The 14,775-nt window shown below is 41.8% G+C and overlaps 1 protein-coding gene across 1 annotated transcript in view; it reads right to left on the bottom strand.

The window, feature by feature from the left end:
- Nucleotides 1-253: 253 nt before the first annotated feature.
- HAO1 (hydroxyacid oxidase 1) overlaps nucleotides 254-14,775 on the bottom strand; it is a 43,013-nt gene continuing 28,491 nt past the window's right edge. The window contains exons 6-8 of the mRNA XM_040351698.1: nucleotides 14,447-14,605; nucleotides 14,286-14,355; nucleotides 254-489 (exon numbers count right to left, since the gene is read on the bottom strand). Of these exons, the coding sequence (XP_040207632.1) occupies nucleotides 422-489; nucleotides 14,286-14,355; nucleotides 14,447-14,605 (297 nt within the window). The 3' untranslated portion in view covers nucleotides 254-421. The remainder of the gene's footprint in view (nucleotides 490-14,285; nucleotides 14,356-14,446; nucleotides 14,606-14,775) is intronic.

Below are 14,775 nucleotides of genomic sequence, written 5' to 3' on the forward strand. Positions count from 1 at the left end.
TCTCATTCAAAATATTTTTTCTCTCAATACAGTATATCAAGGGATGTGGTGTTATAAATGAATGGTGATCTATCCAAATAATAATAGACTAGTTTTAATACTTCTCCCCCCTAGCCAAACCAAAAAGAAAAATTTTGGGCTAGACTTACACTCCTCTATAGAATTCTCTTGGTCCAGTTTTCTAATAAAAATATCCATTTCAAAGTTCTCCATGTTTTGCCTATATTGTCTGATTTAAGAAGAGCAAATATCATAAAGTGTCCTGTACTTTATTAGTTGTACATTTTCATTACAATGCTTTATACATGGTTATGAAGAAGGATAAAAACTCCATATGTATGATAATAACATGTATGTATTTTATCTACTTCAAAAGGATAAATGTATCATTGGGCGAAATATGTGTTTTCCATTCAGATATCTATATTTTAGAAGAAATAAAGTTTTGTCGTACAAGTGACCCATCAATCTCACTCACAGAGCAGCAACCTATAGAAAAGAAAGGAAAAAAAAAGAAACAGGAGATGTTTTGTGTCACATACAGTATTTAGAAATAAAAATATTAAATAAATAAATAAATGGGTTTCCTTCATGAGCTGAGAACTGATGTTTTCTTTGAGACCACAAACTATACAGTGGGCCAGATCCACGTACATCGGCGCATATTTCCGTCGGGCGTAGTGTATCTAAGATACACTACGCCGCCGTAACTTACTTTTTTTTTGTTGAATCCTCAAAGAATGCGCGCCGTAAGTTACGGCGGCGTAGTGTATCTTTGGCGGCGTAAGGGCGCGCAATTCAAATCGATGTGATGGGGCGTGTTTTATGTAAATACGTCGTGACCCGACGTAAACGAAGTTTTTTTTTAACGGTGCATGCGCCGTCCGTGGGGGTATCCCAGTGCGCATGCTCGAAAATTAAACCAGAACAAGCCAATGCTTACGACGGTGACGTCATTCTACGCAAATCCCTATTCGCAAACGACGTAAAAAATTTAAAATTCGATGCGGGGAACGACGACCATACTTAACATTGAGCACGACTCATATAGCAGGGGTAACTATACGCTGGAAAAAGCCGAACGCAAACGACGTAAAAAAATGCGCTGGCCGGACGTACGTTCGTGGATCGCCGTATCTAGCTAATTTGCATACTCGACGCAGAATTCGACGGAAACGCCACCTAGCGGCCGCCGAAAAAATGCACCTAAGATCCGACAGCGTACTAAGACGTACGCCTGTCGGATCGAGCCCAGATGCAGTCGTATCTTGTTTTGTAGATACAAAACAAAGATACAACGCAGGAACTTTGAAATGACGTGGCGTATCAATAGATACGCCGGCGTAATTCTTCTGTGGATCTGGCCCAGTGGGTTTAGAAAAGAAGTGCCCCTCTTTATAATAATCAAATGTTGTTGCTTTGCAGCCTGAAATGAAGATGGGCACAGTTTTTTGCTTTTTAAAGAAACCAACATGTCAGGATTTTTTTATTTATTTTTTATTCAAAAACAGAATCACTAAGTTGGAAAAAGGATCCCTCCCTCCTAAAAATGACTTGTAAATCAGTCAGTGTATCTAATAACCTTCTCAAAGGCACACAAAGCCATCTGACTTTTAATGTGATCAGCTGTGGTAATTTTGATTAGCTCAGCATGAAAAGAGCTTTCCTGTCCCTGGTAGTGCAACTGAAGAAAACAATCAACTATGGGTGGCAAGGCACTGTCCCCGGGATCTCCGAGATAAAGTTGTGGACAGGAAAAAGCCAGGAGATGGATACAAAAAAATTTCAAAGGCGTTATATCTTTCACTTGGATGTTATAAGTTGCACTGGGTAAACACAGCTGGATAAAACCAAAACTATGTCTGTATTCATTTCAGGCCAGAGCCGGGGTGTGCCGGGAATGCACATTGAGCTGCGCATGCAATAGAAGACCACAAGCAGGCAGGTAAGCATGTTTTATTGCAGAAGAGACATAGCGTGTCACAGCTGCTCACAGTTTTTTGCAAATTAGGTTTAGTTCCACTTTAGGCTGCTTTAACACTGCTCCGTTGCAAAAACGTGGTAACAATGCAAATGCATTTTTTATGCACTTCCAGTGTATATTCTTGGCGCCCTATTACCCAGCATGCACCAGTGAAACTTGGATATGTGACTCAAAAAAGACACCAAGGTGAACACGGTGCATTTTTTGATGCGCTTTTGCCACGTTTTCCAATAATTTCAATGGAGAGCTGTGTTTTTAGCGTGGTTTTGAAAACCTCACCAAGGATATAGCATGTGGGACTTTTAAAAATGCACCGCACCCACAGAGCAGTGGTGTGAAGAGACCAATAGGATTTAAAAGAGATTGCGATTTTGTTGCATTTTTAGCATGGAACTTGGCAAAAACGCATCAGTCTTAATATATAAATATATATAATATATACAGGCACAATTAATGGATATACAGTATAAATAAATATAAAACATAATAATAAAAATTATATATATATAGTACCTTGAAAAAGTATTCATACCCCTTGACATATTCCAAATTTTGTCATGTTACAACCAAAAAACGTAAATGTATTTTATTGGGATTTTATGTGATAGACTAACACAAAGTGGCACATAATTGTGAAGTAGAAGGAAATGATAAATGGTCTTTCCAATTTTTGTGAAAAGTGTGGTGTACATTTGTATTCAGCCCCCTTTACTCTGATACCCCCTAACTAAAATCTAGTGGAACCAATTGCTTTCAGAAGTCATCTAATTGGTAAATAAAGTCCACCTGTGTGTAATTTAATCGCAATATAAATACTAGGGTTGTCCAGATACCGATACCGAGTATTTGCGGGAGTACTCGTACTCGCGCAAATACCCCCGATACCTAAATAGAATACTCCCCCCCCGCCACATCGCGCCGCCGCATCGAGGGACATGGCTAGAGGGACATTGCTTCATATGTGAGGGACATTGCTGCATATGTGAGGGACATGGCTGCATATGTGAGGGACATTGCTGCATATGTGAGGGACATGGCTGCATATGTGAGGGACATGGCTAGAGGGACATGGCTGCATATGTGAGGGACATGGCTAGAGGGACATGGCTGCATATGTGAGGGACATGGCTAGAGGGACATGGCTGCATATGTGAGGGACATGGCTAGAGGGACATGGCTGCATATGTGAGGGACATGGCTGCATATGTGGGGGACATGGCTGCATATGGGGGGGGCATGGCTGCATTTGGGGACACATTTAAAAAAAGTATCGGTATTCGGTATCGGCGAGTACTTCAAAAAAAGTATCGGTACTTGTACTCGGTCCTAAAAAAGTGGTATCGGGACAACCCTAATAAATACAGCTGTTATGTGAAGCCCTCAGAGGTTTGTTAGAGAACCTTTGTGAACAAACAGCATCATGAAGGTTAAGGAACACACCAGACAGGTCAGGGATAATGTTGTGGAGAAGTTTAGAGGGTTAGATTATAGAAATATATCTGAAGCTTTGAACATCTCATGGAGCTCTGTTCAATCCATCATCCGAATATGGAAAGAGTATGGCACAACGGAAAACCTTCCCAGACATGGCCGTCCACCTAAACTGACCGGGCTGGACAAGGAGAGCATTCATCAGAGAAGCAGCCAAGAGGCCCATGGTAACTCTGGAGGAGCTGCAGAGATCCACAGCTCAGGGGGGAGAATCTGTCCACAGGACAACTATTAGTCGTGCTCTCCACAAATCTGCCCTTTATGAATGAGTGGCAGAAAGAAAGCCATAGGAAGTCCTGTTTGCAGTTTGTGAGAAGCCATGTGGGGGACACTGCAAACATGTGGAAGAAGGAGCTCTGGTCAGATGAGACCACTTTTTGGCCTAAAACCAAAACGCTAAGTGTGGTGGAAAACTAACACTGCACACCACCCTGAACACACCATCCCCACTGTGAAACATGGTGGTGGCAGCATCATCTTGTGGGGATGCTTTTCTTCAGCAGGGACAGGGAAGCTGGTCAGAGTTGATGGCAAGATGGATGGAGACAAATACAGGGCAATCTAAAGGCCCATACACATGATAGAATTTTTTGACAACAAACGTCCGACGGACCTGTTTTAGCGGACAATACGACTATGTGTACGCTCCATCGGACCAACTTTTTCATCGGACAAATGTTCACTGTGAGAACAGACAAACTTTCTGGCAACAAATGTCCTACGTCGGCTAATCCTATCATGTGTACACAAGTCCATCGGACTAAAGTCCAAAGTACAAACACGCATGCTCAGAACCAATGCTAAAGATCAGACAACAATAGCAAAAGTTGCCCACAGGGTGGCAGTAAAGAGCTGAAAAAACACGTGATTTGGTGAAAGTTGGCTGAAAAGTCCTGCTGTGTGTATGCATAACAAGTTCACGGCCAACGCCCTTCGGACAAGAATCCACGGAAAAGTCAGATGGAAGTCCGATCGTGTGTATGAGGCTTTAGAAGAAAACCTGATAGAGTCTGAAAAAGACTTGAGACTGGGGCGGAGGTTCACCTTCCAGCAGGACAACGACCCTTAACCCTCCTTAGCGGTATCCCCGAGCGTGACTCGGGGTTGATTTTTTTCTACCAAAATCGGTAACCCCGAGTCACACTCGGGGTAGATATGCAGAGCCTGCAGCGTGCGCTGGCTTACCTTCTCCTGGATCCAGCGATGTCACCACGCTGTGTGAGCGAGCGGGACCTCGCTCGATTCACACAGCGTCCTCCTGTGCGCCGATCTCCGTTCCCTGCGACGTTACGACGCACGGGAGCGGAGATCGGCGCCAAATTCAAAAGAGTAAACAAACACTGTACATACAGTATACTGTAATCTTATAGATTACAGTACTGTATGTAAAAAAAACACACCCCCCTTGTCCCTAGTGGTCTGCCCAGTGTCCTACATGTCATTTTATATAATAAAAACCTTTCTTTCTGCCTGAAAACTGTAGATTGTCCATAGCAACCAAAAGTGTCCCTTTATGTCAAAAATGGTTTTAGATCAGCTAGAAAACAGCGATAATAAATTATAATCACTTGCAGAATTGTGCGATAGCGATTTGCGGGGAAATTCGTCATAAAAAAAAAAAAAATAATGACAGCAACAATTCTGCAACTGAGCAAATTTCAGTGATTTTGAGTTGATTACATTATTGAATAATTTTTATTTTTATTATATTATTTTCATTAAATTTTCATGATGCCACATTTTCAACCAATAACTGATTTGGGATTTATGCACCTTATCATAAGTGCGTGTACCTAGATCTAGGTAAAGTTAAATGTGTTTTTTTTAACCTAGTCACACCTGCAACTAAGGTGTGTTTTAGTAATGAAAGGTTTGCGGCATACAGTCTAAATCGAATCAATCCGATTGGTTTGAATGATCGTAATTAATAATCCTTTCTGTTCTGGAAATAATTTTTATATATTTTTTACAGAAAGTTTAGCCATAGTGAGTAGATTAGCCGCTATATCCTTTTAATTCAATTTTGTGAATTATTGCTAGCGCCAACACTCAACTGTTGATAAGATATACACTATTAAGGCTAGGATCCCTCATCAAAAATGGCGGATCCGTGTCCATGATCCCGGAAGTCAAGTCTGGGCGGCCCTTTGGACACTGAGTGCACATAAGTAGTGGCGAGTCAGCACGCCGCTCGTGCCCCTGGAAGATGTCATCTTACTGACGAAACGGCGTAGGGAGGAGCGGCGTGCTGACGTCATCATTGTTTGCCCGCGACCATCCGGAAGGAACGAGCGGATTATACAAGCCGGCCGGCTTTAACATTTTAAACACACGCTAATGTACTACTATGGACATGTGAGTGCATAACTTTGTTTTACAATAAATCGTTTTAGTAGCAGTACTACTCTATGTTTGCCCTTCTTGTTTTCACTCCTGGGTTTAACGCATGAGTGCGTTCTGGCTGAGGATCATCCATTTTTTCTATCTGGTGTGGAGGAACCTAGCTGGGGAACGGAGGCTATCCATCAGATACAGTATTACATGCGATTTATATTTTGGTGTTCGGTAAGCAGAATATTTACTTGAGGTGGAGGTGCTTTAACCAGCTGTCTTACACTTGCTGTGGATTTTCTTTCCAACACAACTTGGGTCCTTTTATGAAGACTACAAAACGTCCAATTATATCCTAGCTGATCACAGCTATATGGACTATTATTTACCCTAGTGCACTATTTCACCTTTGTATTTGTTGCACAATTAAGCACTTTTATTTACTGTAGTGTGTACATTGTTTACCTTGTCATGTTGGTATTGACCTGTATACACACACCCTATTAGCAGCGCAGCATTTATCCCTTTACATTCTATACTATATGTTCATCTGACATATGTTTGCTGCAGCAGCCACATGTACAAATTTATTTTGACATCACGTTAATAATAATTTCATTTATAAGACCTGCGCTGTATTCCCCATATACATTACAATTATATTATTACTTGCTATAATAATTCATAATTATTTATTATATTATAATTTAAAATTTTGTTTTTAAAAAAAATGTCATACCCGGGATGCCTATTAGATTCTTGTTTGGTCAGATTTAAGTGAGTTATTCCTAAAAATCACAGGCCTACAATATAAAACGCCAAATTTCCTTGCAAATAATTGTACCGCTTTCAGCATGTTTTTTCAGAAAGAATCATACCGCCAGGGAGGTTAACATACAGCCAGAGCTACAATGAAATGGTTTAGATCAAAACAGATTAATTTGTTAGAATGGCCCAGTCAAAGTCCAGACCTAAATCTAATTGAAAATCTGTGACAAGACTTGAAAATTGCTGTTAACAGACGCTTTCCATACAATCTGACAGAGATTGAGATATTTTGCAAAGAATAATGGGCAAAAATGTCCCTCTCTAGATGTGCAAAGCTGGTAAAGAAATTCCCCAAAAGATTTGCAGCTGTAATTGCAGAGAAAGGCGGTTCTACGAAGTATTGACTCAGGGGGGCTGAATACAAATGCACGCCACACTTTTCACATATTTATTTTAAAAAAAAATTGGAAAAAACATTTATCATTTTCCTTCCACTTCACAATTATGTGCCACTGTGTGTTGGTCTATCACATAAAATCCCACCAAATACATTTACATTTAACAACACAAAATGTGGAAAATTTCAAGGGGTATGAAAAGTTTTTCAAGGCACTGTATATATATATATATATATATATATATATATATATATATATTGTGGTGGTGGGACTCTGTGGGATCTTAAAGATTGTTGGTTTACGGCATATTTTGGAGAGAAAGATGCACTAATTGCACAGCTGTGTGTTCAGCTATTTAGTTCTGATCTGACATGGCTCAGAGCTCGACCCACAGACAGGAAGTCTGTTCCTGGGAGTCAGGTGGATTCCCAACCCTCTGAGAGGAGTCAGAGAAGCTGCATGGGTGCAGCTAGAGTATGCATGTCTGCAGGAGGCAGATGTCATTGGTGATTGAGCAGCAAGGCGCTCATCAGGAGTAAGCGAGGAGTGAGCTTATCTCTAGGAAACTCTTAGGTAGATTCAGAAAGAGTTAGGCCGGCTTATCAGTAGATAAGCCGACCTAACTCAGAATCTACGCTGACTTATGTTTAAGTGTATTCTCAAACAGAGATACGCTTAAACATATCTAAGATACGACGGCTTGCGCCGTCCTGTCTTAGGTTGCAATATTGAGGCTGGCCGCTAGGTGGCGCTTCCATTGCGGTCGGCGTAGAATATGTAAATTAGTAGATACGCCGATTCACGAACGTACGCCCGTCCGCCGCAGTACATTTACGCAGTTTACGTAACGCATTACAGGCTTAAAGTTATTCCATCAAATAGATGGAATAGTAATGGTAAGTATGGCCGCCGTTCCCGCGTCGAAATTCAAAATTTTTACGTTGTTTGCGTAAGTCGTCCGTGAATAGGGATTTACGTCATTTACGTCCACGTCGATATCAATAGGCCAGTGCGCAATGCACACTGGGAAATGTAGGTGCCCGGCTCATGCGCAGTTGAAAAGAAACGTCAATCGCGTCGGGTCAAGCCTCATTACCATTAAACACGCCCCCTCACACAAATTTGAATTAGGTGCCCTTACGCCCGCCCGCTTTAGGCTACGCCGCCGTAACTTAGCAGGCAAGTACTTTGAGAATCAAGTACTTGCCTAGCTAACTTACGGCGGCGTAGCCTAAACACGCTAAGCTACGCCGCCGCAAGTTTACACCATTCTCTCTGAATCTACCTGAATCTGTTTGTTCTGAGGAACAGAACTTAGGCCTAGGCTAAAGGCCTGAAACAGCCGGATGGCAAGAATGAAAGCCAGGAAGCTAAAGTGTTGAGTATGCAAGATACAGTAATGGTGGAACCCCCCTGCGAGGGCTACTGGTGTATTTGTGAACTTTTTGTGCTTTTAAATAAAAGTGGGCTACCAGGCCCTTAAAAATTCAGTTCTGGACTGGCGTACTCACTAAAAACGCACCTACCGCTGGAGTCTGATCACCCCAATCTTACAATATATATATACACACACACACAATAAATGAATATATAATATAATTAAATATATATAACTGTAGTACTATAAATATAATACTATAAATAAATATTTAATATTATAATAATTAATATTAGATATATAATAAATTGTGTATATATAATAGATATAAATCTTGCAAACATAAAATAGAAATAACTGACCACCAACCACCTTTCATTATAATGTATTGCAGAAACATTGATTCCCAGTATTTAGTCTCTGAATTATCATCAATATAAAATTCACACTTTTCTGCAGTGTTAATCAGTGTTAAGCTCTAGTAAGAAGATAAGCTCTCGCTTTAGGTAATTTACAAAAAAAAAAAAGGAATGGTAGATTAATGAATAGCTGCGATACAAAATTGTTTATAAGCGGCCTTGTCGTTGATGAGATTGAAAAATAACATCAAAGAATTAGCTTTTAATGGACAGATTAAAACTATAAAAACAAAATAAAAAAAAAGTTTGATGTGTGAATTGTTTAGTATGTCAATCATCACGTGAACATTTTGGTTCAGGGTGAAATTTCTCCATGAAAGGTGTCGGGGAAGCTTGACACCTATGCCGCAAATCCACTTTTAATTAACCGATTAAATTATATAAGCTTTTAAAGTATTACACCTAAATTGCCTATTCCAGTCACTGCATGAAGGTATTTAAAACTAATTAGGATAAAGCTCTTATAAAATGCATTTGGGAACTAATGTTATATTACATAGAGTGGATTTTTTTTTTTATAAGACAAGCAGTACGATGTGTCTAAGTAAAACTTTAGGCTCACAGCTAAATGTTAAATTCCAATACATATTTAAACAGTTTTACGCATCAAAAGACTTGTAGTTCTGTTAGCAGTCAGCTTTATTGTACTTCCAACAGTAGAATGGCAGTATTTCCAGCATTTAGTAACTTACCCAGCTTGTCCACAGCAATAAAACCTGGCCTAGGCCAACAACGCAGCACTTTGCAGGAGGCATCACGGAAAGAGTCCCCACCGGCTTGCGCTACACTGTAATGCCGCGTACACACGATCGGTTCGTCTGATGAAAACGGTCTGATGGACCATTTTCATCAGACGAACCGATCGTGTGTGGGCCCCATCGTTTTTTTCCCCATCGGTGAAAAAACTTAGAACCTGTTTTAAAATGATCTGATGGTTAAAAAAATGATAGAAAAAAACCATCGTCTGTGGGGAAATCCATCGGTTAAAAATCAACGCATGCTCAGAATCAAGTCGACGCATGCTCGGAAGCATTGAACCTCATTTTTCTCAGCAGGTCGTTGTGTTTTACGTCACCGCGTTCTGACACGATCGTTTTTTTTAACTGATGGTGTGTAGGCAAGACTGATGAAAGTCAGCTTCATCGGATATCTGATGAAAAAATCCATCAGACCGTTTTCATCGGATGAACCGATCGTGTGTACAGGGCATTAGTGTATCGCCAGTCTGATGGGGCGGACTGGGCTAAGAGGCAAATTAGTCTAGCACCCCCATAACGTGGCCACACTACTTCTAATGCTTCAAATGTGTGGGGGGGGGGGGCTCTGCTTCTAATTTTGAATGTCCCATCATACTGGACAACAAACCTTCCTCACCGTGCTATATGTTTTCTGCTGCACCATTGGCATGGTTACCATATTTGCTGGCGTATAAGACGACTGGGCGTATAAGATGACCCCCTAATTTTCCAGCAAAAATTTTGGTTTTGGGATATACTCCCCGTATAAGACGACCCTCTTCCTACTAGTCTGTCTGGAAGCTGAGGGGTAGCCGGAACAACCGCTGACAGGAAAAAACGCTGACAGGAACAGGCTTTATCCATCTTTTTCAAATCTCACTGTGCCCATTACATGCCTCACTGTGCCCATTACATGCCTCACTGTGCCATTACATGCCTCATTGTGTCATCAACATGCCTCACTGTGCCATCAACATGCCTCACTGCGCCATTACATGCCTCACTGTGCCATTACATGCCTCACTGTGCCATCAACATGCCTCACTGTGCCATCAACATGCCTCACTGTGCCACCCCATGTCTCACTGTGAAGTCAACAGGCCTCACTGTACCATACCTTATTCCTGTACTGCGCCTCCTCCTCGTGCTGTTCCGTGATAGGCGCCTGTGTTCCGCCTATCACGGAGGTCCTCTCGTCCGAAGCCGAGGATGAGAAGACATCCGTGATAGGCGGAACAACGAACAGAGGCTCTGCTGGGAAACCAAGTGTTCCGCCTATCACGGAACACCACAAGGAGGAGGCGCGGCTTTTGAATAATGGATCCCGAGACAGGTACCGGCGTATAAGACAACCCCCGTGTTTCGAGGCAAGTTTTTAAGCCCAAAAGATCGTCTTATACGCCGGAAAATACGGTATATCTTCTTAGTCCTCTCCATAAAATTATCAAAGTTGTGCTTAAATTAGAACTATAGGCAACACTTTTTTTTTCATTTTGGATAGAGTAAAGGAGGGCTATAGCCCCTGTCAGTTTATTTTTTACCATCCCTGTCCCATTGCAGAGATTTCCCTTAATTTCCTGCCCCATAGCCAGACAGGAAGTGGGAGGAAATCTATACAAATTAAGGCAATCCATTGCCCCCTGCCCCCCCCCCCAGGCCCTCAGAACTAGTGTCCCCACTCGAAAATTTCAGGGTGGGTCTTAAACAGCAAGGGGTGTGGCCTTGGCAAGAATGGGTGGGTCATATTTAAATTAGGAGGTGCACGAGTTTAGTCAGGCCTAGGGCAGCACAAAACCTAAATACACTACTAAATAAAAAATACCGTAAGATACAAAAATAAACCCTAGGCTTTCTTTCTCTTACTACACACCAAAATTCACTTTCTAGTAGGGAAATAGACCTTGTGCCCTGATCCCACAGAAAAGCAGTAGTACTTGCAAAGCTGCCACCATATGGGTGTCTCTCTATGTGGTAGCATTCTCTGACTTTCTCAAGGTTTGCAAGACTTTGAAATAGACTCTTGTGAAGGCAGATGGTCTCCTTTTTCACACAGAATCAATAGCAGAATCAAGAGCTTACAACAGCCTCTGTGCACTAGTACTGTGAAGTTGGCCATATACCCATAGATTCAATTCATTCAGTCTGTGGGCAGAACAGAAAATAGAACAGATTCCTCCATGCGCACTAATGCCGCGTACACATGATCAGACATTCCGACAACCAAACCGTGGATACATTTCCGACGGATGTTGGCTCAAACTTGTCTTGTATACACACGGTCACACAAATGTTGTTGGAAATTGCGAACGTCTACGCGGTCACGTACAGCATGATAAAACGGAAGTTCCATAGAAAGTGCCCCACCCTTTGTGCTTTTTCTGCTAATCTCGTGTTAGTAGAAGTTTGGTGAGTAACGATTCACGTTTTTCAGCTTTGTGCTTTTCAGTCCGTTACAGGGTGACGAATGTGCTATCTCCATTACGAACGCTAGTTTTACCAGACGAGCGCTTCTGTCTCGTACTTGATTCAGAGCATGCGTTTTGGGCGTAGGAATTGTCTACATACACTTGGAATTTACGAGAACGGATTTTGTTTTTGGAAAATTTGAGAACCAGCTCTCAAATTCCGACAGAAAATGTCCGATGGGGCCTACACACGGTCAGAATCGTGTACACGGCATAACAGTGCAGATCAACAAATTCCCCCTGCCGAGCTGTTGTGTTCTGATAGCCCCACAGACGCACTTAAGAAAAGGTGCTGGGATGCTAGCGATATCATTTACCTAATATCACCACATGGCCATATTTGGATAATGTCATTGACAAGATATGGCCATGTGTCAAAGTTAGATCAATGATGCCATGGGTGATTGGGCGCTGATTTGGCAAGAGTGACAGCTTGCTTCGGTGTACAATCTGAAGTACGTTTGGACTAAACCCATGCTTGTTCCTTAAGGCTGCATTCACATCTAGGCGGACAAAATCGCGGCGTTTTGTCCCGCGAATTGCGGCGACAAATAGCGGCGTTTTGTACCGCGATTTGCGGCAACAAAACGCCACGATTGTCTGCCTAGATGTGCCCCTAGATTGTCCCCCTATGGAGATGGTTGCCATCTCCTATGCCGAACGCCGGCAGGTGGCAGACGACAGGCGTTCGGCGTGGAGATATAAACCATCTCCATAGAGGGCAATGTTAACTCATCCCTCTGGCGTGTCGGGGCGGCAGCGGGCGTCACACTACAGGCGACAAAACGCCTAGGTGTGAATGGGCTCTAAAGGTTTGGGGATACACCAGAAGCCCCAGGATCTCCAGTGTTTATCTGCACCAAATCCAACAAGCAAACCAAAGCTGGCAACCAGTCAGATAATTTTATACTTAGCTGTGAAAGTAAGACGCGCATGGGCAGGGGAGTGGAGGTCTTGTGGTTCTTTCTCTCAAATTGTTTGCTAATTCTAATACCTTCCAGCAATACTTGCTTCCCCGATCATATCAAAATTGTTTATGACATATCTCTTCCTACCTGAAAGGGCCATTGTCAACATCATTGACTATATTAGGTCAATTATGCCCTTTCTCGTGGCAGATTGGGCGCTAATTTGGTGGGAGTGACAGCTTTCTTTTGGGTTTGATCTAAACCTAATCTTGGACCAAACCAATGCTTGTTCCCTAAAGGTTCAGGGATAGACCAGAAGCCTAATACTCACTCAATGACAGCTGAATACCTTTAGCGTGTAACAGCACCAAATCCAAGAAGCAAAGTAAACACTCAAATCAATATGTAACTAGCTTCTAAAGTAAGGTGTGCATGGGCTGGGCAGTTGAAGTTGTGTGGTTCTTAAGCCTCATACACACGATCAAATTTCCATCGGACAAATCTGTGGAATCCAAAGGGCGTTGGCCCTGAACTTTTTCTGCATACAGACGGCAGAACTTTTGCAACCAACATACATGAAACTACGTAGTTTTTCTGCTCTTTAGCGCCACCCTTTGGGCAACTTCTGCCAATGTTGTTTTATGGTTAGCATTTGGTTCTGAGCATGCGTGTTTGTACTTTGGATTTTTTTCCGACGGAAGTTGTGTACACACAATCGGATAATCCGACAAGACGCATTTGTTGTCGGACAGTTTTAAAGCATGCTATAAAAACATTTGTTGTCGTAAATTCCAAAAACAATTGTCTGATGGAGCATAGAAATGGTCGGATTTTTCGACAAAACCCTACCATCACACATTTGCTGTCGGAAAATCTGATCGTGTGTATGAGGCTTAACTGTCTTAACTTGTTGCCCAATGCTAGTACTTCCAAGAAAAATTCTACTTCCCTTATCATATACAAATTGTGTATGACATATCTCAACCTACCCAAAAGAGCCATTGTCCACATCATTGGCCTTATTAGGCCAATAAAGTCCTGGCCGTGGCTGATTTAGCGGGAGTCACATTTGTGATTGTCCCTTAAAGGTTCAGGGGTACTCCAGAAGCCCAGAGTTGCTCAATGCTACCCAAAGACCTCCAATGTGTAACTGCACCAAATCTAACAAGCAAACTAAAAATGGCCATATGAGTTTATAACTCGCTGCTAAAGTAAGGTCAATGACATTATCCAAATATGGCCATGTGGTGATATTAGGTAAATGATATCGCTAGCATCCCAGCACCTTTTCTTAAGTGGTTTTCTAACTCTTAAATTGTTGCCCAGTGCTAGTACTGTCCAACAACATTCTACTTCCTGTATTATATACAAATTATTTATTTATGACATACTGTATCTCAGCTCACCTGAAAGAGCCATTGCCAATTTGAACTCTTCTTTTAAAATATTAAGAACTTCTTTCACACCATTTTCTCCCTGGAAAAAAAAACAAAAACAATAAAAATGTAGCCATAGCCCCTATACCTAGTGTGATATTATTCACAGTACAGGCAGAATTCCAATCTACCTGATAGGCCAAGCCCCATAATACAGGTCGTCCAACGAAAACTGCTTTGGCTCCAAGGGCTAAAGCCTTCAGGATGTCTGTTCCTTTCCTCACTCCACCATCTAGATAGACTTCTACTTTACCTTCTACTGCTGCCACAATTTCTTGCAACACGTCAATCTACGTAAAGGAAAAATAGAAATAAGAGAGATAGAGGTGTTGTATTTTACTCTTACACTTGATTAGCCTTGTATGAAAGCCATATATTAGATACCATGCCATGCCTAGATTAGAAAATTAGCATTATGGATGTGCAGACGACAAATCTGCAGCAACTGTTTGATGCTATC

Source organism: Rana temporaria, chromosome 4 (genome assembly GCF_905171775.1).
Source record: "Rana temporaria chromosome 4, aRanTem1.1, whole genome shotgun sequence".
Taxonomy (NCBI): Eukaryota; Metazoa; Chordata; class Amphibia; order Anura; family Ranidae; genus Rana; species Rana temporaria.